Source organism: Adiantum capillus-veneris, chromosome 5 (genome assembly GCF_014529385.1).
Source record: "Adiantum capillus-veneris isolate H3 chromosome 5, ASM1452938v2, whole genome shotgun sequence".
Taxonomy (NCBI): domain Eukaryota; kingdom Viridiplantae; phylum Streptophyta; class Polypodiopsida; order Polypodiales; family Pteridaceae; genus Adiantum; species Adiantum capillus-veneris.
This window is the reverse complement of record NC_140935.1, coordinates 99635016-99660605: the sequence shown is the minus strand read 5'-3', so window position 1 is coordinate 99660605 and position 25590 is coordinate 99635016. Positions and strand designations below refer to the sequence as shown.

The 25590-nt window shown below is 44.5% G+C and overlaps 1 protein-coding gene across 1 annotated transcript; it reads right to left on the bottom strand.

Annotated features, from left to right (window-relative positions):
- Positions 1–390: 390 nt before the first annotated feature.
- Positions 391–24827, bottom strand: LOC147457808 (mraW methylase family protein). Its single transcript, XM_086511703.1, has 5 exons — positions 24296–24827; positions 1561–1812; positions 1328–1396; positions 1059–1257; positions 391–975 (listed from the first exon to the last, which is right to left on the bottom strand). Exons 1-5 carry the CDS (start codon positions 24803–24805, stop codon positions 551–553), a joined length of 1455 nt encoding a protein of 484 aa, XP_086367829.1. The 5' UTR covers positions 24806–24827; the 3' UTR covers positions 391–550.
- Between the last annotated feature and the right edge of the window lie 763 nt (positions 24828–25590).

The window sequence follows — 25590 nt, the reverse complement described above, 5'->3', positions numbered from 1 at the left end:
TCGCCTACAACATCCATCAAATGCACACTGCACGGTAGCATCCAAACTATGATCTATAGAGTAACCTTTGAAACTTGCAATGGTATGTTCGTGTCTTTCTCTAGAAGTTTGGGAGATGGCATGGAAGCACTCTCTCACAACTACACACTTCTTGTCTCAAACAACAAGCCACCTCTTCTTGTTTACAAGGCCACTACCCAGACTAGTTCTTTTGGTCATGGCACATCAAGACATGGATGCTTTCAATGGTAAATTTCTCACAAACTTCCAAAGATTCTCTCTCTCTCTCTCTCTCTCTCTCTCTCTCTCTCTCTCATGCACACATCCCCGCAGAAGACGACAAATGCCAGCCTTCAGTCATCAACTTTTAATGCATGTTTAATGCCAGTCTCCAGACAATCAAAAGTGATGTTATTCATTACCTGTCTCAAGGCACTGCTGGTTAACAAAAGACGGAACACACACCAAGAGAACTAACATAAAAATATCTGCTCAGGAACCCAAAACTTAAGCCTTTAGGCCCCTTTCAGGTAATAACAGAGTACAGAGGTCAATTCTTTACCAGAATCCTTAGCTTGGCACTTCTGGCCCTGGGGTTTGATTTCACCTCATCTAAACCTGCTGTCAACGGCCGCTTCGTCAAAATTGAAGCGTGCGTGCCCTCTAGCACCTTCATCCCCCTCGTTCTCAATTCACCTCCCTCTCTTTCCATGCTTGAATTCATAGATGGGTTGTACTTTGACTCTTTATACTTGTTGGACTTGCTCACAACAGTTTCTCCCATAACCTTCAAGAAAAATTGCTTCACGATTCTGTCTTCAAGGCTATGAAAAGATATGACTGCTAAACGCCCTCCTGGTTTTAAGCATTCAAATGCATCTGGTAAAGCAGCTTCCAGGGACGACAATTCATCATTAACCGCAATCCTCAAAGCTTGGAATACACGTACAGCAGTTTTCTTCCAGCCAGGCCGTCCTGTCGCAATTGCACATGTTCAAAAGAGAAGAATAGAACATATTCCACCGGAATATTTTTTATGCTTAGTATTCATCAAAAACCTGGAGAAAATCTTGTAGGCAATGATTTTTGAATGAGTTGCAAGAGGGCAGAGGTGGAATGGATGCCTCCTGAATGTTGAGCCTCGCTTATTTTCTTTGCTAGTCGTTTCCATTGTCTTTCCTCTCCATATTCCCTTATAATTCTCCCTATCTCAGCCTCGGGCCAGCTATTTACAATATCGCTTGCTGTTGTACTTGCCTGAAAGAGAATGTCATCAATTGGCTTCCATGTCCTTGCAAATTTAGAAGTTGCAATCATGCAAAATTACCACTGGGTCCATGCGCATATCTAGCGGCCCATCAAGCTGCAAGCTGAAACCTCTGTCGGCGACATTCAACTGCACATCAGATTCCCATTAGTACCAAACTTCAAACTCTGAAAACCCAGCAATGTGTCTTTCACAAGAGGTCATCTCATTATTTATTTTATCAAGGAGGCACCTAACCTTTACAAAAACTTTGTAGATCATTGCATGCCTCAAATCTAAAAATGGATGAAGACCTGCATAGAGGACATGCCAAGATCCATCAGAACTCCATCCACTTCTCCATGCTCTAGGCCCAGTTGGCGCAAAGCATGCTTCACACTTTTGAAGTTTGCCTTTAGCACATTAACTTTTAGGTCAGACAGATTTGTGCAGGCTTTCGTTCTCTGTTCAATTGCCTCTTGAAGTCTGGATGAGGCTTCAGCCTGTGCAACTGGATCAACATCCAATCCAATGAAACTTTTCAACTCTGGATGAGTCACTATTATCTGCATATAACCGTATGAGAGTAAATATACTTGGCTACAACTTCAAATCTATGCATACAGTGATTGTGAGTCAAAATGTAGTGCAAGATATCACAGCGGACATACAATACATGGGCGATGAAATAAAAGCTAATTGGCACGCTGTGAAATCCTGTAAAGGTTGTGTAAACTCCAAACACCTCTCACTAACATGTGAAAACATCACAAAAAAGTGAAAAATGGTTCCGACATGAGCCTATGGTCCTACCCATGTGAACAAAAGTAATAAGCGGCACGCTGACTATCACAGGCACATCTAACCCTATGTGCATGAGAAGCTAACTCCTATCTCTAGGGTTTAGGACAGCCTAGGTGTGTCTCGCACCCTTGTGAGCTTTTACGTAGGACCTACATGCCCAAACACTGAGTGGTTGCATACCCTTGATTGCACATGAGCACAACCATTGTCTGCTAGGTGTAGGCACTGGGGAGTGTTCCCATATAGTTGCATTAGTACCAAGCCTAGATATTAATAAGTCACAACCATTGTCTGCTAGGTGTAGGCACTGGGGAGTGTTCCCATATAGTTGCATTAGTGCCAAGCCTAGATATTAATAAGTGACATTTTAAGAAATCGTGGGTTTGTAGTTTAATTCCATATATAAGTGACCTCATGGGTCACTTGCTCAAGCATAAGTCAGTACCCTCAACGTTTTTGCACCAGATCAGCCTACAATACCCCATCAACACCAGCGTTTTCAGTTTTCGGCCATAACCTCGCCGTTCCGTTGCAGATCCAGCCATGAGTACCAGTATTTTCAGTTTTCAGCCCAAGACAGCAGATCTGCCAGCGTTTTCGATTCAGCCCTCAGATCAGCCAGCATTTTCAGTTTTCAGCCCATCGGCGACTGCAAATCAGCCCATTGACTCGTCGCAGTTGCAGATCCCGTCAGTTACCCTAGCGTTTTCAGTTTTCAGCCCTTACCCTTGCAGATCCAAGCATCTACAGCAAGATCCCATCAACATCTCAACATCTAGGACCATTGTATCAGCATTTGTGAAATCTAAAGCAATACCTCTCTAGCGAATAGAGAGGGGGGCCCTTGCAGAGGGGTTTGGGACTCTCTATCACTCACAGAACCTTCACTCATAGTATCATTCTCTCTCCTCTCTCTAGTCTTTGCACATCTCTCATGAAGTAAAAGGAACCTTGTGTATGCACTGAGCACTCATCCTAAGCATTCACCATCAATCACTTCCGCTACACATTACACTGACACTTCACACAACACTATACTCAATTGGTTGTTGCTTGTTCCAATAAAATTACCGCTATGACTCTTACATCTTTTTAAAAAATCTCCCCAAAACCATCCCTTAAGATCCATGTTACAAGAAGCAATCCATTAGGCAGAAGCACGTACACGATAGCACATATTGACTCTGATGAATTTTGAGAGTTTTCTTTCATTGTTAATTGCATAAAGCATTTGCAAACAATGTTGCCGTTCATGATGTATCAATCTATAAGCATTGCACCTCAAAACCTTACAAACCTACCAAGATGCGAGTAGATATCTATGACCGATCCTTCTTATGCCTTTTATAAGTGGTACACACACTTTTCTTATGAAAAATTCTCCCTAAACCATGCAAACTACTAGATACACCTCGGATTTGCTAATCCTCAACTTTGTACCTTAGAAGAATGTCATCTTGAGCATCGATTGCCTTATAGAAAATTGAATTGTAGACCACACTACGTCCAAGAATCCCCATTCGTGAACTGTGAACACATCACGTTCAAAATACTTTCCAGACAATGAGCTTTGGAACACATCCTGTCCATAATCCAACCAACAACAGTGGATTGGTGCACTCATCCATAGCGTTTTAGATACGTCTGATTTGCCATATGCATGTGCCTTGAACTCTGGTCCACAGGTTCCAACACCGATAACTTGAACTCCAACAAAAGGGTCCAAATTCATTATTCGGAGCACTGTTTGCCCCTCGGGCTGAAAACCCAAAAATTCAGATCTGGCTGAAAAAATGCAAATGGAGCAGAGGAGGTTTCCGGCGATGAAATGATCCCAGAAGTGAAGCGCTAGCAGCTTGATGCAAAAACACTGACCTGATCTGCAAAAACACAGGTGGAGGGGGATCCTTGAAACCGGCCCGTGGGGCGGTAGGCGTTGGCTTTCACCCGAAATTCTTTACTTTAGACACACACAGAGTACTTTGCAAAGGTAACCTGTAACGGGGATTAACACCTAAGTATACACACGGCTCGAAAGCTAGAATGCTCCGAGCAGACGCCGACAACCTGTAGGCCCCAAAATTGGTGCCCCTTTCGGTATTTCTTTATTCTTTAACAGAGGGAATAAAACCTGTGATCTCCTACAAGCTGCCCCGCACAATCTAGGCTAAGAAACACCTATTCTGGCCCGATTTCGGCAGCATAACTATACTGAGACGCTTCACAGTCACTATCCCCACACAATAGGTGACTTTCCCGACGCATCCGGACACTTTGCAAAACTTGGCGAGAATCTGCAACACGCTGAATTCTCTGTTTTCTGCCCCGAAAATGCGTCAGTTCACCTTTACAACGGTCCCCTCGCGTCCCCGAACCTCTTGGGGGTATTAGGGTCCGTTCAGGGCCGAAACCCTAAACCTGTAAAAATACACAGCAGGCTGTAATTCCCTGTTTTGGGCTCCGTTTCGCGTGCCGGTCACATCTGTAGCAAGACCTCGAGCTCCCGCACCTGTAGGGCTACTTGCCCTTTGAATCGGATGAGATTTCTGACGTGAAACCTCTCCGAATTCACTTGTACCTACGGGGGATTAGCCGCTAGCTAATCCAGTACCTGTGCAAGTGGCTCTTGCCTCGGCAATCGTGCATGAACCCACATAACTGTACATTGGTCAAATGAAAAGCCCACTAGTGGGGCATAACATACTGCTCGTAGGGGAGAGAAAGAGCAGTGCGTAGCGTGCAGGGCATCACTCCTGGCACCGTACTGTACATAAGGGGGAAAGGGAGCACTCCATAGCTCTTAACTTGTGGCAGATTCTCAATGAAGAATCCCCCAGCATAAATCGCCCCCTCTGCTGCCCTTGACCTGTAATGCATCTGTGAACAAATCGATGCAAAAAGGGGAAGATTTCCATGGCTGCCAAAACCTGCATATCGCTGAAAACGCAGCAAAACAGCCCTGTAAACACGCATCTGATGCTTCCAATGCTGAAAATGAGCCCCTCGGACCTAGGTAAAGTCATGGGAAGCTCAAAAATGGAGAGAAATGGCTGAAAATCAGAGTTATCAACCTCCAAAACTGCTCCAAAGAATCAGTTACGAGTTCTGTTCTCCCAAACTTGGTAAATTGACCAAAAAGTGCCGTGTAACCGGCTTGTACAACGTAGAGGGCGGTTACTATTTCAATTACCTGTTAACTTTACACAGAGCACTGAGAAGGGAAGAGAACACAGTTGCGTCCAGCGACTAGAATGTCACTACGCACACGAGAGCGACACCCTGTAGGCCCCAAAGACTGGCGGCCCTTTTGGTATTTCTTTATTCAAATTAAGGTAGACGATCCGACCACTTAGCAGAAGCTTTCACAAAGCTGTCCAAACCTGGCGAGGGCTGAAAACGCAGGTTTTCGACCTGATTTTGGCAACATAATGTCACAAAAACCCCTGTAGGTCAAAAACGCCTATCTAGGACGGATTCCCTCGCTATCTAAAAGCTTTTTGGTGAGCTGTCACAGAAATTCAGCGGGCTGTAATTCCCTGTTTTTCACTGCCGGGTGCCCAAAAGCCTGTACACGCATACCAAGGCTCTCACGAGGCTCCCCCAGGGTTCCCTTGCAGTTTAGGTGCGAAACCCTAAACCTACAGAAAAACACAGCAGGCTGTAATTCGCTCTTTCGGATCGTTTTTAGAGCGAACACGCCTACGCATGTCCCAAGGGCTCCCGCACGCAATGGGACAGTTCCCCCGTGGATTGGACGAGTCTTCACGCGAGAAAACTCTCCGAACTCGCAATCTTTCACGATGGAACTGTGCGTACCTGTGGGGGATTAGCAATTAGCTAATCCGGTTCCTGTTCAGAAGGCACTTGCCTTGGCAAACGCGCATAAACCCCCAGAACTGTACATGTTCATTTGAGTAGCCCAACTAGTGGGGCATTACCATATGTGCCAAAGGGGAGAGAGATGCACGAGAGCAAGTCATCGCGCTACATGAGACAAAGGAGAAGGCAAGCTTTCCATTTAAGCTGTAGACCTACACCCACTACTCACACACACACTGTAGGTCACTTGTGAGTAAAAAAATCAGCCCCCTCTCTCTCTTGGGCGCCTCCTCTAGCTGAGGTGTCCTGCAGGCAGCTCTCCTCCTGCCAAGTATCCAGTTTGCCCCTTTGAGATAATTCTCTAGTTCCCACTGACTTATAAAGTTGTAAGTGACTTTCCGAGTGGCCCAGACTTCGTTTAGCGGGCACAGGCTTCCATACTCATCAGAATTCAGTGCTAACTGGCCCGACCAGTCCCAAACTGACCGACCCAGACTCCCGATGTGAGAAACCTATTCAGCCGCCGCAGCCGTTTCACACTGGCCATGCAATGTCCACTTGCACCTTTTCAAGGGTCCCGGGGAAACAAGTAAAAATAAAAATAAATAAAGATATCTAGTGCTTATTTATTGAAGGCAACAGGAAAAATACACCTCCTGGTACAATCCTCCGCGATGAAAAACGCAGATCTCATTGTGCGTCTAGTTGTTTGCAAAATGCTGGCAAAATTTGCATAAAAACGCTAGTTTTGTTGATCTTAAGAGGAGAACCTGATGCAGAGATGCATTGTCCCAGGCCATGGAAAGCCTAAGCTACTTATACCATGTGATGCATGAGCTCTGATTCCATGTGAGAGTGCGCCTGTGCGGAAGCGTGAGAGAGGAGAGAGAGAGAGAGACATAAGACACAAACGCCAAAGATTGTGAAGAGGGGGCGATCAGCCCCCCATGACTACCATGAGCAGAAGACCCAATACAATCAGATGTGTGTTCTCTATGAGATGTGAGATGTGGAAGTGGCTATCCTCCCTTGCCCCCATAAATAGGTGCCTGTCACAAAGTGATGACGTGGCTACCAACAGAAACCCTAATTTCTGCAAGAAACCCTAATTTTCAAAAATCGCGGAGGTGGAAAAAAAAATTGGTGATTTTTTTTAGCGACGCAAATCTGCTGGCTTTTTGCTACGCAAGGATTTGGAGATAGAGAGAGAGTTGAATTGCTTTATTTTGCCCTCTCTTGAGATAGAGAGATAGAATCTGCTTTTGCGTTTAAGCTTTTGAGGCTCTGCTTTTGGGCATCCCTTGTAACCTTTAAATTGGTGGTGAGGGCCTCACTTCTTAGAGCATCTGGACGCAGAGTCTGAGAGTGAAACCCAAGCCACTCTCTTGTACTTTGAACTGATTAATACAAAAAGAAATACCGAAAGGGGCGCTAGTCTTTGGGGCCAATATCTCTAGGCACGTAACTCCGCCAGGCTAGTGCAAATCTATTATGATCTGTGAATTGTTTTGAAGTGGTTATTTGGTGCTGTCGCGATTGATTCTTGACTTGGAGTGTCCAAGTCTGTTACAGTGGTATCAGAGCACGGCCGATTTCTCTTCTACGGGAAATCCGATCCCCAATTTTTTTTCCGCGGCACCTATGGCTTCACGGAAGGATCAGTCGACTCCCTCTGCATCTGGAGATGCGGGCAAGGATCACAACAAAGATTCTAACAGAGAGTATGGCCCGCCTCGGCCTACTCAGGCGGAGCAAAGAGAGATGAAGCGTCGTCAATTGATCGGCGATACAACAAAGATGATGCTCAGTTTTGCGAAGGATCCGAAATTGGCAAAATATATGAGCGAGACTTCTTTTCAGGAAGTGCATGAACAGTGGCAGAAAACCACTACACCACCACTGAAACCCGCTCTCAAGAAACTTTCTGATCACAAACAGTATTCAGAGAAGGAATTACAAGAGGTGGTTGATGCACAGATTGCTCAGCTTTTTGACACGCAAAAGAAAGCCAAAAAGCACGGCAAAAAGCAGAAGAAAAGCACTGACTTCCCGGGATATTTGGGTCGTCAGTCGACATTCGACAAGGCAAAGAAACAGAAGAAGCGTGTTCAATTTGAAGGAGTACCCAGTTCTTGTTCTTCTTCTTCTTCTTCTGACAGTTCTTCTAGCTCTTCAGATTCGAGCGAAGAAGACAGAAAAGGTAAAAAGCGAAGCAAGAAACAAAGCTTCGGAAAGGGCAAGAAAAAGGCAAAGAAAGCTAAATCTCGCCCAGAGTCTGACAGTTCTGCTGAGGACTCGTCTACAGACAGCTCAGATTCCGATGACAGAAACTTTTATGCAAACAAGAAGAATTTTTACAAAGCCAACCAGTATGACTTTCTCGAAGATAAAAGCGAGAAAGTCCGAGAGTTTAAGGAAGGTCGCCACTCCATCAAGTTTGATACTTTTTCAGGATACTCAGATGCTTCGAAGGCTTTGTCTTTTATACAGCAGTTTGACATTGCTTTCGCGGAAGGACGCTATTCAGAGCACTCCAAGATTCAGAGAGCTACCTCTTACCTTAAGGGGAATGCTCGTACTTGGTGGTCCACGCTTCTTTTAAAGAAGACTACGCTAGTTAAATGGCTGAAATTTAAAAAAGCTTTTTATTTCTTCTTGGTTGACGCAAGAATATGAACGAGATATACGAGCTGCTTGGAACCAACGAGCTGCTTGGAACCATCTTGGGATGACCAAGAAAGATACAATCAATGCTTATTGTGAAAGATTCTGGAGCTCTTTTCTACCCGCCTCTTCATTCAAGATGATCACGTTCAGAGAACAGATTGAGCGGTTCACCTTGGGTCTACCTACAGAGATCCGAGATCACTGCTTGGAACAGAAGTCAGCTTTTATTCAGGAGTTGATGAGTCATGCGAAGCGGGGCTTTGCCATTCACTCTGGCAGTCTGACCTACCCCACAGATGAGGCCATGACCCTGAGGAGAGAGCTCGCTTCATCAGAGAGGGGAAGTGCTTTAAATGCGGGGAACAGGGACATATCTCCGCGAAGTACCCTAAAAAGGCACAGAAAGAACTGAATGATAAAGACGACCACAGGCCTGAGAGTTCGAGAGTAGCTGAGGAACGTGGCAGAAAAGGCAGATAGAAAAGCAGAACTGGTACCACATGGCGTGGGACCTGCACCGAATCTAATGAATGAAAGTACAAACTTTGCCGTTTTTGGGGCAAAGTGAAGGATCAGGAAGATCTTTTGAAGGAGCAAGGCCAACTTCTTTTCACTTGGAATTGGCGGCTCGATTTGGACATTACGCCCGACAGACTGACGCCACAGGCGGAGGTAGTTCGATTGGCACCCGGATGGGCTGTTGCCATTACACCGAGCATTGGCAAACTTCGTTTGCAATGACAGGGATGTTCAGGGCACGCGAGTGACGTTCTACTCAGGGTCCCTTGGTACCACAAGAACTACGCCGTGGTTGACTACCGAGCCGAGAAAGCGACTTTGATAAATGAAGGGCTTAGAGATTGTACTTGATGAACTTCAACTTCTTACTCATTCTTTTGGGAGAGAACTGAACGATGGATAAAGGTTGAATATGTTTTGACCTGATCAAAAGAACGCCAAGATTTTTCTCCACACTCATGCCGATTGCTTTTCAAAGGGCCTGAAGATCAAACCATTGATCTGATACCTGGAAGCACGCCACCGAACCGGCCACCTTACCGTGTGAGCCGAGTACAGAATGAAAAGATTATGAACCCAGTGAAAGACCTCTTGGAAAAGGGTCTTGTCCAGCATAGTACTTCACTGTATTGCTCTCCACTGTTGTTGGATTTTGAAGAAAGACGGATCTTGAAGAATGTGCATCGATTATAGCACTCTCAACAAAATTACCATCAAGAACAGATTTCCGATTCCTAGGATCGATGATATACTCGACAGGTTATAGGGATCCTCATGCTTTAGCAAGATTGACTTGAAGAGTGGATATCATCATATCCGAATCGCGCCGGGAGACGTCTACAAGACAGCCTTTCGGACGACTTTTGGGTTATTTGAGTTTTTGGTGATGCCTTTTGGCTTAACCAATGCTCCTGCGACATTTAACCGGATGATGGATAGGATTTTTCAAGAGTACAGGCTATTTGTTGGCACTTTCTTTGATGATATCATTGTTTTCTCCAAGAATGAAGCAGAACACAGAGACCATATGCTTCAGAGATACATTTTTTTTGGGACACTGTCTCAACAGGAGTGCAAATGGATCCGGCCAAGATAGACACTATCCGTGATTGGCCCGATTTGAAGAATGTCCATGAAGTTGAAAGCTTCTTGGGATTGTGTTTGTACTACAGACAGTTCATTCAAAAGTTTGCAGAGGTTGCTTCCCCTTTGCATATCTTAATACAGAAAGGAGTCCCTTTCTCGTGGGGATCCACAGAGGTGACTCCCTTTCAGACATTAAAAGAGAAATTGACTCCAGGACCAGATTTGACTTTGTCGGACTTGCAGAAGTCATTTGAAGTATTTTGTGATGCTTATGGTCGTAGTCTGGGTGCGGTCTTGATGCAAGAAGGCCATGTCATTGCTTACGAGAGCCGATTGTTCTCTAGGCCGGAGATGACAGCACAGATTTATGAGAAAGAGCTTTTGGTGGTTATCCATGCTCTTAGTCAGTGGCAGCATTACCTACTCGGAGAGGATTTTACTGTCTTTACAGATCATCAGAGTTTGCGCTACTTCTTGCCATAGAAGCAGCTTTTGGAAAAGCAGATGCGGTGGGCGAACATCTTGTCACAGTTTCACTTCCAGATTGTCCATGTGCAGGGACAGAAGAATGTGGTGGCAGATGCTTTGTCTCGGAAGCCGTTGGTTCTAGCTATTTCCGCGATACATCATAGGAGCTTCGAGGATATAGTCGATCAATATGCCACAGATACAGATTTTGCAGATATTTTCACACGGATACGGGATGGGGAGACAGTAGCTGGATACTCCCTTCGGGAAGGCTACTTGATGAGAAAGACTATGTTGTGCGTTACACAGCCGTTGAGGGAAAAGGTTATGACTGAATGCCACTGTCCACCTTTTACGGGTCACCGCGGCATTGCTACCATCATGAAGGGGGTAGAGAGATACTTCTTTTGGCCAAGACTCAAAAAGGATGTGGAAGAGTTTGTGCACAGTATGCCAGAAGGTCAAGTTTGACAGGCGTAAGGCACAGGAATTGTTACAGCCTTTACCCATACCCACCCGCCCCTGGGAAAATATTGAAATGGATTCCATTTTTTATCTCCCAAGAACACAGAATGATCACGATGATTTTCCGATTACATGGCACCTCTGAGACGATTGTCTCAGACAGAGACCCCAGATTTATAAGTTTGTTTTGGAAGGCAATTTGGGAGAACATTGGCACGCGGTTGCAGTTCTCGTCATCGTTCCACTTGCAGACTGACGGGCAATCTGAGATTGCCAATTCAGTGGTTTAGATTTATTGAAGTCTTGTATCTCGAATCAAAAGACTCAATGGGAAAAGAACACCTTTGGTGGAATTTGCCTACAATAACAAGATACACTCTTCGCCGGGGAAGACGCCATTTGAGATTGTTGAAAGTGCTGCGAAGGTTCCATCCTTCCTGAGCACGAAAGATTAGATATTTGAAGCGGATGAATATTCGCAAGATTTGGATACGACTTTTGCCAAGGTTCGCGAGACTTTGCAGAAGTCTCAAGAACGACAGAAAAAGGTAGCGGATCGCCATCGTCGTGACTTGAAACTGAAGGAGGATGATTGGATGCTCTTACGTTTTGAGAAGGCACGCCTACGAAAGAAAAAGGGAAAGGAGAGGCTTTTTCCAAAGCTTAGTATGCGATACTACGGACCTTTCCAGATAACTGAAAAGATAAATGATGTTTCCTTCCGATTGAAACTGCCATATACTTGGAGGATTCACAATGCATTGCATGTGAGTCTCTTGAAACCTATTAAGGGTGATGTGCCTGATGATGGGGAGCCTGATGAGCAACCCGAAGTGGAAGAAAACGAGGAGATCCTTGTTCCTGAACAGATTTGGCACATAAGGATACGAAGACTAAAGGTAAAGTCCGAAGGCGGTTCTTGGCTAAGTTCAAGAACTATCCTGCATTTGATGCGAAGTGGATGGAGGAGGAGGACCTAGCAGATACTCCTCGGATTGTGAAACTTTACCTCGATGTTTTGGTTTAGCATAGTCTACTCCAAACGGAACCCGAAATTCAGCTTGGCCGAAGATCTGGTGCAGTGGGATGCACAAGAGGGGAGTTACTCTGCTCCTTTGTCAACAGATGCCTTGATTTTGATACTAAAGTCACTGATGTCTCTTTGAGCTTCATGGATACTGAGAGCTGACACTATTCTGTTGGATGACTTTATGAAATGGAATTCCTGATAATTATACTAATTTGTTCTTGACTTCTTTTGAGTGCAGGAACTGATAGACGAAATGACTGCAGCATTGTGGTCTGATTGATCTCGAATAGACATGGTTGCAATAGGGGTTAGTCAATCGGACATCGATGAGGTCCCGATTGGACCTAGATGTGATTGCTAGCTACATTGCCGATAAATCATGGTCTAAGATCCGAATGAATGTTGGATGTCCTGTAATGTCTAGTGATGTCCTGTGATGTCGTGTGATGTGACTGTCGATTTGGGCTAGATGTGTGTCCCTAGTACGTAGGTACTAACAGTCAGTGTCTGCTAAGACGGTTTATGGCTTTTGTCGGTTTTGCAGGCATAATCGCGGTCGATTACAATGCTTTCAAGAGGGGGGTATGTCACAAAGTGATGACGTGGCTACCGACAGAAACCCATTTTCTGCCAGAAACCCTAATTTCCGAATATCGCGAAGGTGGGGGGGGGGGGGGGGGGGGGAGGGAGGAAATTGGTGTTTTTTTTAAGCGACGCAAATCTGCTGGCTTTTTGCTACGCAAGGATTTGGAGATAGAGAGTTGAATTGCTTTAGTTTGCCCTCTCTTGAGATAGAGAGAGAGAGAGAGAGAATCTGCTTTTGCTTTTAAGCTTTTGGGGCTCTGCTTTGGGGCATCCCTTGTAACCTTTAAATTGGTGGTGAGGGTCTCACTTCTCAGAGCATCTGGACGCAGAGTCTGAGAGTGAAACCCGAGCCACTCTCTTGTACTTTGAACTGATTAATACAAAAAGAAATACAGAAAGGGGTGCCAGTCTTTGAGGCCAATATCTCTAGGCACGGAACTCCGCCGGGCCAATGCAAATCTATTGTGATCTGTGAATTGTTTTGAAGTGGTTATTTGGTGCTGTCGCAATTGATTCTTGACTTGGAGTGTCCAAGTCTGTTACAGTGCCCAAGGGGAGGTAGGGCAAGGCCTGATAAAAATCCCCACGACCCAATAGAAAAATGATATATGGAAATATATGTGGGCGCCCGAACAAAGTGGGGGGCCTAGACGTGTGAAGCAGCAGAGTGGTGTAAGTCAACGTCAGCCACCACGTTCTTTTTCCCTTGCACATGCATAATCTGAAAATGGAACATTGACAAGATGTTTGCCCATCGCATGTGTTTCTCAAACAACTTCGTTTATGTGAGAAAATATCGCAAGGTTTGATGGTCTGTTTGGACAACAAAATCAGCCCCTAGCAGATAGTGTTTCAACCTAGTGAGAGCATGAATTACTGCCAGCAATTCTTTCTCATAGACTTGCAAGTTCCTTCCAATCTTCAAAAGTATTCTTCTCTCATATGCGACTACTCAACCATTCTGCATTAGAACTGCACCAAAGCTGTGGCCACATGCATCACACTGAACCACAAAAGATTTTGAAAGATCTGGCAAAATGATTACCGGATCTAAAGTCAGCTTCTTTTTCAAGTGTTTGAAGGCTAAAATTTCCTTGGTAGTCCTCTCAAAAGTAACTTCTTTTCCTTGTAGTGCATGGAGTGGAGAAGCAATCTCAGAAAAATTTCTGATGAACCCCCTGTAGTAGGAACATAAGCCTAGAAAGCTTCGAATGTCATGTACAGACTTCAAGTCTGGCCATGACCTAATTGCTTCCACTTTAGCGGGATCCATGCGTACCCCATCCTTTGAAACAATGTGCCCAAGGAAGTGAATCTCTTCCAAAAAAAGTTCACTCTTCTTCGCATTAATGAGTAGCCTGTTCTTACGTAGCTCATTGAAAATTGCGGTCAAGTGATCCCTATGCTCCTCTTCGGACTTTGAGTAGACAATCATGTCATCAAAGAAGGTACCCACGAAGTTTCTATGTGGTCTTAAAATTATGTCCATCATTCTATTAAATGCGGCAGGAGCATTTGTGAGACCAAATGGCATGACAAGAAACTCATAGAGACCACTTGTTGTCATGAACCCAGTCTTATGGACATCTTCTGGCCTAATGCGTATCTAATGGTACCCACTCTTTAGGTCTATCCTTGTAAACAATGACACTCCCTCAAGCCGATCAAGAATGTCATCTATCCTCGATATGGGGAACCTGTTCTTGATGGTATTTTTATTCAAGGCGCAATAGTCAATGCACATGTGCCATGAACCATCCTTCTTTTGCACTAGGAGTACACACGAACAAGGATGAACTGGGTTGAATCAGCTCTTTCTGTAACAAACTTGGACACTCCAAGTCGAGATTCTACCGCGACACCACAAGAATTCACTTCAAAACACTTCTCAGTTCACAATTGATTTGACATTGGCCCGGCGGAGTTCCGTGCCTAGAGATATTGGCCCCAAAGACTGACCCCCCTTTCGGTATTTCTTTTTGTATTAATCTGCAACTCAAAGTACAAGTGAGTGGGAGGCTCTCACTCTCAGACTCTGCGTCCAGATGCTCTGAGAAGTGGGAGGCCTGCCCACTTATTTAAAGGTTACAAGGTGTTATGTCCCGCTCATAGGAGAGGGGATCTAGCCCAGACGCCGTCGGGATGGGCGTCCAGTGTCCGGGTGGACGTAGTGTGAACCCAGCCAGTGTGGCCGGCCATTATTATAAAAAGGAGACCAAGGCCTCATTTGCAGTTATCGACCTCCACTGGCAGAGTGCCAGTGGTTAGCCCGCGAGGCTAGGAGTGCGTGAGGTCACCTCGAGGAGGTGAGGCCGGGTGGTATGGGACACTCTGTAAGGACATGGGTCCTATGGGCAAGGCCACCGGCACGGCCGGACACTGTGTACGCTAGGGGGAGGCTATAAGATAGCACGGTTGGGTAGAGACTAGTACACGCATTACCACCGCCCTTTCACTGTTATCAGATCTATTTTTGGGAGGAGGCTAAAAGCGGCTTGCATGTGCGTGCGACGCCCTGCTTCTCTCCCACATTTCGCAGACAACGACCTCTCCGCTGTGCAGCAAAAAGAAGGCAGGAACAGTTTTCTGTGTAAGCAACGCTGGACAGACAACGACAGCCGACCATCCACGCCCTCCACAGCGCACGACTGAGGCGGGCGACCAAGGCAAACTCGACCGGCAACTCGACGGCACCGAGGCTCCGAAGGCTTTCGTTGGTTGCGCGCGTAGGAAGGCCTGTTTAACGCTTGCATGGAGGAGGGTTGAACCCACCCCATGAGGGCAAGAGGCCAACACTTTACCATCAAGCTATTGGCCCTTGTTGTGTATAACAAGGAAAGATAGTCTACTTGTGTTGAAAGGAAAACTAAAAGGAAAGGGAAAGCTTCAAACTTCAAGGAAGTAGCTTCACCCTTCCTTTTCACTTCTTAGAGGAAGGCAAGTTTTCCTCCAAAAATTCTTTTTTCCTCAAGGAGGTAGCTTCAAAGTAAAGAAAAGCCTTCACAAAAATACGAGTTTTTGTGAAGAATCATCAAAGGTGTTCTTACAACGAACGACAAGTGAAGCCCTCAAATTCCCGCAAGGCGAGGTTCGCATGCAACGCAAATCGCGGAGCATAAAAAACACAAAGACTTCAATTTCTCAAGGTACAAGTTGTCGTTTTCTTTTCCTCTCTTTGCATTAGTGTGTGTTTACCATGGCCAGTGAGGATATCCCACCTACACACACGTTTGATTTTGAGCACGTAGATCAAAATCAAGGCACCACGGGTGCTGCTGACACTAATATGCATGATGATGATGATCTAGGAGATCATGGGCTTGTAGATATGGCTTCTTTCAAGACTTTGGAACATCGCCAAAGCGTACTTGAAAGAAACCTCTCTGCACTCAATGCAAATGTTACCAATCTTACAGAGTTACTTGTGAAATTTATAAATTCACAGACAACTCAAGGAGCCACAAGTGGCACGGTTCAAGGAAACCAAGCTCGCACGACTCAAGGAGTCCAAGAGACAAGTGTTGCAAAAGATGCAGAAGGTAGCAATGCATTACTTAAGAATATCACCATTCTTGAGTTTCACGGGGAAGAGCGTGATCGCAACAAGGATGCGGTCAATACGTTCTTACACAAATGGAGTGATATTCATAGATTGAGACACACCCCGGATATAAAGACGGCTGTGGAAACAAGTCTATCTCTTAAAGGCAAGGCCTATGAGTGGTGGATGACATTTCCAATAGATGCTCGTCCTCCATCTTGGGTTGCGTTTCAAGCTTCTTTCTCCAAAGAGTTTTTGAACTCCAATGAAGAAGATAAGAATTGGTTAGCATGGGATGCATGCCGCATGTCTGGCCTCTCTCTCACACAGTACCTTTCGAAGTATTGGGAAATCATATTAAAACTAGAAGGTCTAGATGAATTCCAAAAGATACGGGGTTTTAATAGGGGTCTTGACAAAGACTACCGTCTTCATATCAAGACCCAACATCCAAAAACTTTGGAAGAAGCCATTAGTCATGCGCAAAGATATGATGATGACCAAGAGAGGAAAGGAAATGTTCCCTACTCTAAGAATACTTTTGCTAAGAGCAATGTGGCTAAGAGCCAATGGCGAGGTAAATCTCCCACACGTTCCAGGAGGAATAAGAGACAATCTACCTCTCCACGCCCACAAGAGGCTAAGAAGCCTAAGCAATCACGAGATACTCCGCGTGGGTCTCTCAGCACTGCTGATTTTGAGCGTGCAAAGAAACACAATTTGTGTTTTAGATGTCTTTCGGACCAACATAACAAGAAAGATTGTCCTCTTTTGCAAGGCAAAGAAAAGGCCATGCACACGGTGCAACGCCTCACATTAGATTCATCTCATAAATATTGTGTTGTAGAGGTTCTTCATATGGAAGAAAAGCACAAGTGTTGTGTGCCTGCTTCAATGTGGCAGCCCACCTTTGGTCCCCATGATTTGATTCGCATGCATGGCACTATTAACGGACAACGTGTTCGTATTTTAGTGGATGATGGTGCAACTCATAACTTCTTGAACTATAAGCTAATCAAGAAATTGAAGCTTACACGGACTCCCTGCTCTCACAAGTATGTGGTGGAGAAGATGTCTGGGAATGATAAAGAAGTATGGGACACGGTAGTTCAAGGGGGTGAGCTTATTGTTCAAGATCATACGATGACCCTTGACTTCCAAGTTATAAACATGGACCGTGCTGATGTAGTTTTAAGACGGGAGTGGTTGCATGGTTTAGGAAACACATTGCACACTAGTTATGAACACAACTCCTTATCCTTTTTGGCCAATGGTAAACATGTGTTTTTGCTTGGTGAGAAAAATATACCATCTGCACCTCTTGTATATACAGCCGAGCTTTCTATTTTGCAGAAAGCAAGTCTTTTTGTGTTACTACTTGTCTCCAAGTCCTGTGAATTCTCAAGAGCAAAGTGCGATGAATTCTAGTAATGGTATGCAAAGTGCAATGAATTCTACTGATAAACAAAGTGTTAACAAATCTAACGAGCAAAGTGCTCTCAATTCTATAGAGCAACGTGCAACTGTTGTAAAACAAACATTACAGGAATTACAAGATTCTCCATCCCGATTCCCAACATAACTCTAGTTTACTTTCTCCTTTTGCACGGCAAAAGCTGACTCACTTACTCACGGAGTATAGTGATGTGTTCTCAAGTGATTTACCACCGGGTTTACCCCATACACGTGATGTGCAGCATGGCATAGACGTCTTGCCAGGCACTAAACCGGTGAGTAAACCACCTTATCGTATGAGTGCTAAAGAAGCCAAGGAGGTTGAGAGTCAGTTGCCTGACTACCTCGCTCGTGGTTTCATTAGACCTTGCACTTCGCCTTGGGCATCACCAATTCTATTGGTAAAAAAGAAAGATGGTACTATGCGCATGTGCGTAGATTATCGCGGATTAAATGCGATAACCATCAAGAACAAGTATCCTCTGCCTCGAGTGGATGAGTTGTTTGATCAGCTCCACGGGGCAAGATACTATACAAAGATAGATCTTCGTTTAGGATACCACCAAGTACGTATCCTACTGCAAGATATCTCCAAAACTACCTTTAGAACACGGTTCGGGCATTTTGAATTTTTGGTTATGCCTTTTGGTCTAACCAATGCTCCAGCTACATTTATGACACTCATGGATAGTGTCTTACGTCCCTATCTTGGAAAATTTGTTGTAGTTTTTCCTGATGACATTCTCATTTACAGTAAGACTGAAGATGAACATATAGAACACTTACGATTAGTGTTTGAACAGCTACGAGCTCACGCGCTGTATGCTAAGCAAAGCAAGTGCGATTTCTTTAAAACAGAGATACATTACCTCGGTCATGTGATCTCTTATTCTGGCATCAAGATGGACACTGACAATGTCGCTATAATTCTTTGATGGACACATCCCAACAAGGTTGAGGAGCTTCAAATATTTTTAGGCATGGCTGGATTTTATCGACAGTATATCCGTGACTATGCCAAAATCATTGTTCCTATGACGGATCAACTTAAAGCAAAAGGTAAGACCTTTTCTTGGGAAGAAGCCCAAAAACGCAGTCTCGAACAGCTCAAGGTAGCTATAGCCACTGCTCCCATCCTAGCAATCGTAGACCCACTTAAGCCGTTTGTGGTAGAGACTGATGCTAGTGATAAAGCCATTGGTGCGACACTTCTCCAGGAGGGAAGACCTATAGCCTTTGAAAGTAAAAAGTTAGATAGAGCTCAACAGAATTATTATGTCTATGAGAGAGAGCTCTATGCTATAATTCACGCTTTACGAAAGTGGCGACACAATTTATATGGTGCCGAGTTTGAAGTAGTTTTTGACCATGAGAGTATCAAATGGCTTACTACTCAAACAGACTTGAAGGGCCGTAAAGCTAGATGGGCAGAAATCCTTCAAGATTATGATTGTAAGCTACGATATCGCAAGGGGCGATATAATGTAGTAGCGGATACACTAAGTCGGATGCCTCAGATTAATTCACTTGCTTTCACGAAACTAAAGAGTGGATTTTTGGAGTCATTACGTGGCAAGTGTGCACAAGATCAATCATATGCTAATGTGTGGAGTGCAGTTTTAAAAAGGGATCCCTCACACTCACATGTCTCTGAACAGCCAGATCAACATGTCTATGCACGCGCAGATAGAAACTCCAACACACGGAGCTCCACCCCTACTCAGGAAGAGCTTAAGCGATGGAAGAATTTTTCCATTGATGATGGCTACTTACTCCACGAAGGTAGAGTATGTGTGCCGAAGGACTCAGACACTAGGCGCCAAATCTTATTTGAGTGTCACGATAGTCCAAGTGCTGGTCATCCAGGTATCCGTAAGACGTATGCCTTAGTTCGACGGCAATTTTATTGGTCGGGCTTACATCATGATGTTCAAGAGTACGTACTAAACTGCCAACAGTGCCAAGTTAATAAGGCAAAGCGCCTCAAGGTAGGTGGCCTTTTACATCCTTTAGAGATTCCACAAGGTAAGTGGGAGAGTATCTCTATGGATTTTGTAGTAGGTAGTTCGTGGCCATGATGCCATTTGGGTAATTGTAGACCGTCTTACAAAGATGGGTCGATTCATTCCCACTAAGACAACGGTTAAGACACCGGAATTAGCACGGCTATTTGTAGAGCATATATATAAACTCTACGGTCTTCCAGCTAGTATCATTAGTGACAGACATCGAAAGTTCGATAATCACTTCTGGAGAATTGTGTTCCAAAAGTTGGAAACTAAACGTAATCTAAGTACGGCTGATCATCCAGAAACGGATGGTCAAACAGAAAGAATTAATCAAGTGCTAGAGGATATGCTACGAGAGTACGTTAGCAAGAAGCAAACCAATTGGGAAGACTACTTACCTATATTGGAATTTGCTTATAATAGTTCAAAGCATGTGACTACAGGGTTTAGTCCATTTATGCTTTTGTATGGATTTCAACCTAAATCACCCGTTACGGTGGGGTTGGCTAAGGAGAAGATACAACAAGCGAAGGATTTTCTCCAAGACCATTTTGGCATGCTTCGAGTTGCTCGACAGAATGTTAAGCAAGCTCAAGATCGATATAAGAAGTACGCAGATGAGCATCGACGTCTTGCTACTTTCGAAGAAGGAGACAAGGTTTTCCTCAAAGTTCCGGAGCATTCAGAAAGTCTGAAGAGGGGAAAAGTTGCTAAACTTTCACCACGCTATTGTGGACCGTTTACCACGTATAGGTCAAGTGGCCTAAAAGTTAGCTCTTCCAGAGCACTCACGAGTTCATCCTGTTTTTCATGTTAGCCGTTTACAAAAACAGCTAGGACAGAATGATAATGTCATTGACACAGGTGTGTTGGTTTACCTTATCGCACCGCCAAGCATTCCTCATGAGCCTGAAAAGATTTTGGATTCTCATGAGCTTCGCACCAGACATAATGTCAGACGACAGGTGTTGGTAAAATGGCTAGATAGACCTGAAGAAGGTTCTACATGGGAGAATATCTCCGCACTTAAGAAACGTTTTCCTACGTTCGTTTTCGAGGACGAAAACGATTCTCCAAGGAGGGGGTAATGTAAGGACATGGGTCCTATGGGCAAGGCCACCGGCACTGCCGGACAGTGTGTACGCTAGGGGGAGGCTATAAGATAGCACGGTTGGGTGGAGACTAGCACACGCATTACCACCGCCCTTTCACTAATGTAAGGGCATGGATCCTATGGGCAAGGCCACCGCCCTGCATGTCCTTACAGTAAGGTTAGGAACTGTAGATCTACTAGAATTATTAAAAGCCATCAGGGACGGAAAACTCTGATGCGTCATATGATGGGTGACATTAAGCATCGCGAAGGGGTTTTACCGTTAGTACGGTAGGAAAGACCGGGAAACGAAATTCCTGCTGCGTCACATGATGGGGTGACGGGAGCATCAGAAAGGGAATATCTCGTTGGTCTGGAAGGAAACCCAAACTGGGAAGGGGAATACGCGTAAAGATGCAAGCACAAGAATAAAGATTGGTTCTAAGAAGCTTTTCTTAAAAAACGAAATATTTTAACTAGTTTTCCGGGAAGAGTAGACGCTTTCCCGCGAGGAATTTATGTCTGCATTGCATTTGTGCATATGGTTGCATCCAGGGACACCTAGGAAGTGTTGTGAAAGGCATTGTTTTTAACTTATAAGGTTTTATTGAGTTTTTGGATAGGTTCAGACCAATATTATAATATGTCGGCCAGCCACTTAGAAAATAAAGTAATAAAACCAGCCAACGAATTCTCTCTCCCTATTTCGGGTAGAACAGCAACAAAAGACCAAAAAAAAACGCCGCGATCTCTACGCGGCCAGCCTCTGCTCAACTATTCCTGCAGTGGCCAAGGAGCTATAAAAGCACCACATGCCCTCACACAAAGGAAGAGTTGTCAGTGCCAGCAAGAAAAGACTCTATCGCCAGAAGACGCAAGAGATCCGAGACTGCGAAGCACAGAAGTCACTTTTCCCGCGCAAAAGCGGCAGGTATCTATTGTGGATTCGCCATATGAATTGTTGTCCCGTGTTTGTGTGTTTTTGCAGGTACTTCATCACGAAGGAGAAGCGGGAAGGCTTCGGCCTACGCTAGGGAGTTCTGGGAACAGAATTCGGAGATTGTCTGCAGAGTCTCGACTCCGAGTACAAACGGAAAAAGGATTGAGAGCTCGTCTCTCAAATTTCCCTTACGGGAAGGAACGACCATCGAGTCAGAGAATTAATACGGAGGGGTTTTCTCCGGTTCTTGTGCTTGTAAAAAGATTCTCCCTAATAAAGGATTCTCTTTAAGGGGGGGGACCAGCCCATCTTTTGGTCCCAAATACTGTGTCTAACTTTTCCCTCAACTCTGTTTAGTTGAAAGATTATTTATTTTCATCTTGTTGATTATTCGTGTGCGCTCCCGTTTGTGAGAGCACCCCTTTCGGTATATTTCTTTACTCAATTAGAAGTTGATGATCTATACACTTAGGTCACAAAGCTGTCCAAACCTGGTGAGGGCTGAAAATGCAGGTTTCCGACCTGATTTTAGCAGAATAACGACGCCAGAACCCCTATAGATCAAAATCACCTCTCTAGGACAGATCTCGCAATTTAAAAGCTTTCTGGTGAGCTGTAACAGAATTTCAGCTCTCTGTTTTTCTGTTGTCTGGTGTCCAAAACACTGTACACGCATCCCAAGGCTCTCACGGAGCTCCCTTGGTGTTCCCTTCCTGCAAAAAAACAAAACCCTAAACCTGCAGAAAAACACAACAGGCTGTAATTCTCTGTTTCGGATAGTTTTTAGCAAAGGGAACACGCCTACACGTGTCCCAAGGACTCCCGCATGCAATGGGACAGTTCCCTTGTGAATTGGACGACTTTTCACACAAGAAAACTCTCCAAACTCGCAATCTTCCGCGATGGAACTCTGCATACCCGTGGGGGATTAGCAGTTAGTTAATCCGGTTCTTGTTCAAAAGGCTCTTGCCTTGGCAAACGCACATAAACCCCCAGAATTGTACATATTCATCTGAGTAGCCCAACTAGTGGGGCATTACCATATGTGCCAAAGGGGAGAGAGAGATGCACGAGAGCAAATCATCACGCTACATAAGACAGAGGAGAAGCATTAAAGTGACCTACACCCACTACTCACACACACATTGTAATTGCACTTGTGAAGGTCAAATCAGTCCCCAGCCTCATTTGGGCGCCTCCTCTTGCTGAGGTGTCTTGCAGGTTGCTCGCCTTCTACCAAGTGTCCAGTTTGCCTGTTTGAGTTAATTCCCTAGTTCCCACTCACTTATAAAGTTGTAAGTGACCATACAGGCTTCCATACTCATCAAACTTCAATGCTAACTGGCCCGACCAGTCCCAGACTGACCGACCTAGACTCTCAATGTGAGAAACCTGTTCGGCCGTAGCCGTTTCACACTGGCCATGCAATGTCCACTTGCACCTTTTCAAGGTTCCGAGGAAAAGAAGTAAAAATAAAAATAAATAAAAATATGTAGTACATATTTAGAGAAGGCAACAGGAAAAATACACCTCCTGGTGACACACGTCCTAAGTACAGGCTCACAAAGCTGCCAGAACACTTCCTCGGTTATCCTAAACCCTAGAAATAGGAGTTAGCTTGTCCACATGTACATAGGGTAAAATGTGCATGACCCTATGTACATGTGGCATCTCCCCCTTTGCAAGGTGAGGTACTTGTACCGAGCTGCATGGCTTCCGTGTAGTCCGCCAACAACTCTAGTGCATCTGTAAAAAAACTACTCTACTTGTGGATGCCGCAATACTTGAACTTCAAAAAGGACTACCGTGCTTGCTTCTTTGGGCCGCACCGAAAGTAAGGCAGGAAAAACTGCTTCATCTCCTTGTCTTAAACTCGTCTACAATCTCGGGTTCATCCTCTTCAAGAATCGGATCTCCGTGAAACAACATCAACCAAAAAACACAGAAAATGGTGTACATTGACCATAATCAACTAGCCACACAAATTTGCATATACCTAATTTGAAGTAACAAGATCTAAAATTCACGTTGTTTTTTAGATGATTATGCTCATTGCTTGTTTTCTACAGATAATGAGAAACCTAAAAGTCTCGAAGAAGAAAAAACCTTCATGATTGGCTTGTCGAATAACAAGCCCCTAGCAAGCAATTCTCTTAATCCACCTCCTAGAGGGTACTGCAACATGTGTCAAATTCCACTTGAAACTCAAATTTTCGCTCATTTGTCCTACAATGCTATCGAAACTTAGCATGGATTTGTCCAACCCTTTCATTGAATTTGAGTTTATGCAAGTTGTGCATATTGAATTTGACAGTTTATGCAAGTTGTGCATATACTGAAATTGATTGTCACCGCAACACTAGACCTTGTAAACCCACTTGCGGCACACTCACAAGATATTTTTGTAAATGGAATGCCACAGCCTAACAACAACAAGTTAAATGCTTCCATGTGTGCATAGAGACTGGTTTTTACTCTTGTGCTTCTTTTTCTCTCAAACCAGGACAGAAGCCGACACTACCAAGAGACTATTAAATTTGACAGAGACAAATCAGCAAGACTGCTTACAGAGGAGGCATGTCCAGCAGCCCCGAGGGTGCAGTCGACAAAAGTATGAAGCTGAACGCTTTGAAAAGCCGCAAGGACCTCAGAAAGTAGCACTGGAACGTGTTTGCTGCCAACGTCAACATAATCGTGTCCATGCTCGTCTTCATCTCCAGAATTTTCTGGGTCAATGCTTCTAACCAGAATGTCCTCCGTTTTGTGGGTGTTGAGAAACCCACTAGCGCCCTCACCGTGAGCAATACTCAGGCCAGTCTTTTGCTGCTCTTCTACTTCAAAGCAAGTAAAGGAAGGCGATGAGGGGGTTGACAAGGGAAAGGTTGAGAAAGAGGGGGAGTGCTGCGAGAGACGGATTCGCTGCGGAGTAGAAAAGATAGCAGTGTTCCTCAAAAGATCACAACGAAGGACCCTTCTCGTACACGCCGGCGCTAAACAATAGCGCCAGACCATCGTCCTCATTTTGCAGCAGAGCAAAATTATAACTGTGTGTGAAGCATTAGTGAGTATGGAAGACATGGGCTAGTGAATACCCATTGAGTGGCAAAGCTGACTACTGAATTTAACAAAACCTATTAACGACTTGAACAGCGTTGGGGAGTGTACCATACAGATGTCAAGCCAAGCGGCAGTATACTTACCTTCCAATTTAGTGCACCAAAAAAGCCTTTTTCTTAAACATTAGTAACACAGAGCGGTGGGATTTTTCAATCACACGGCAACAATAGCATTCATAAAAAACCATAGAACCAACTCAGATGCCCAGTATCCCATATTCTCCGATGCTTCCGGTGTCAAAACTGCCAAGATCACGCTCATTTTATCTTTTTTTTTGTAAACCAGTAAGACGGTATGAACCAACAGAGTCTGTAAACGAAAAAAACCTGTAGAAGCTAAGAATTTCCAAGGTACCATAGTAATACCAAGACCACCTATCAATCATAGGAGTAGTATTTACACCTGCTGCGCACAGTGTGACAACATGAACCGACACATTTTGAAAACGAAAAAAACTTGCAAAAATTCCAAGGTACCAAAGTAATACCAAGACCACCTATCATTCATATGAGTAGTATATACACCTGCTGCGCATAGTGTGACAGACAAGACAGTTAACGACAGTCGAAAAAAAACCCATCCTAGCACAATATGATCAAGCAGTATACGCCTCGGCAAGGTATTTTGAGCAAGGTATAAACCGCCACCATGCTATTGTCCGACAAACATTTAATACTTACCTTATTGTGCCAACTAATAACAGATGAATGCTCAATGTAGAACTATAAAAATTTCCAACACAACCA

Excerpts from the sequence above, each read along its gene's own strand:
- LOC147457808 (XM_086511703.1), bottom strand. The coding sequence starts at position 24,805 with ATGTCTTCCATACTCACTAATGCTTCACACACAGTTATAATTTTGCTC. Across the intron at positions 1,813-24,295 it reads CTGCTGGACATGCCTCCTCT|ATAATAGTGACTCATCCAGA; the intron begins GTAAGCAGTCTT and ends GGTTATATGCAG. Across the intron at positions 1,397-1,560 it reads TTGGCATGTCCTCTATGCAG|TTGAATGTCGCCGACAGAGG; the intron begins GTCTTCATCCAT and ends TCTGATGTGCAG.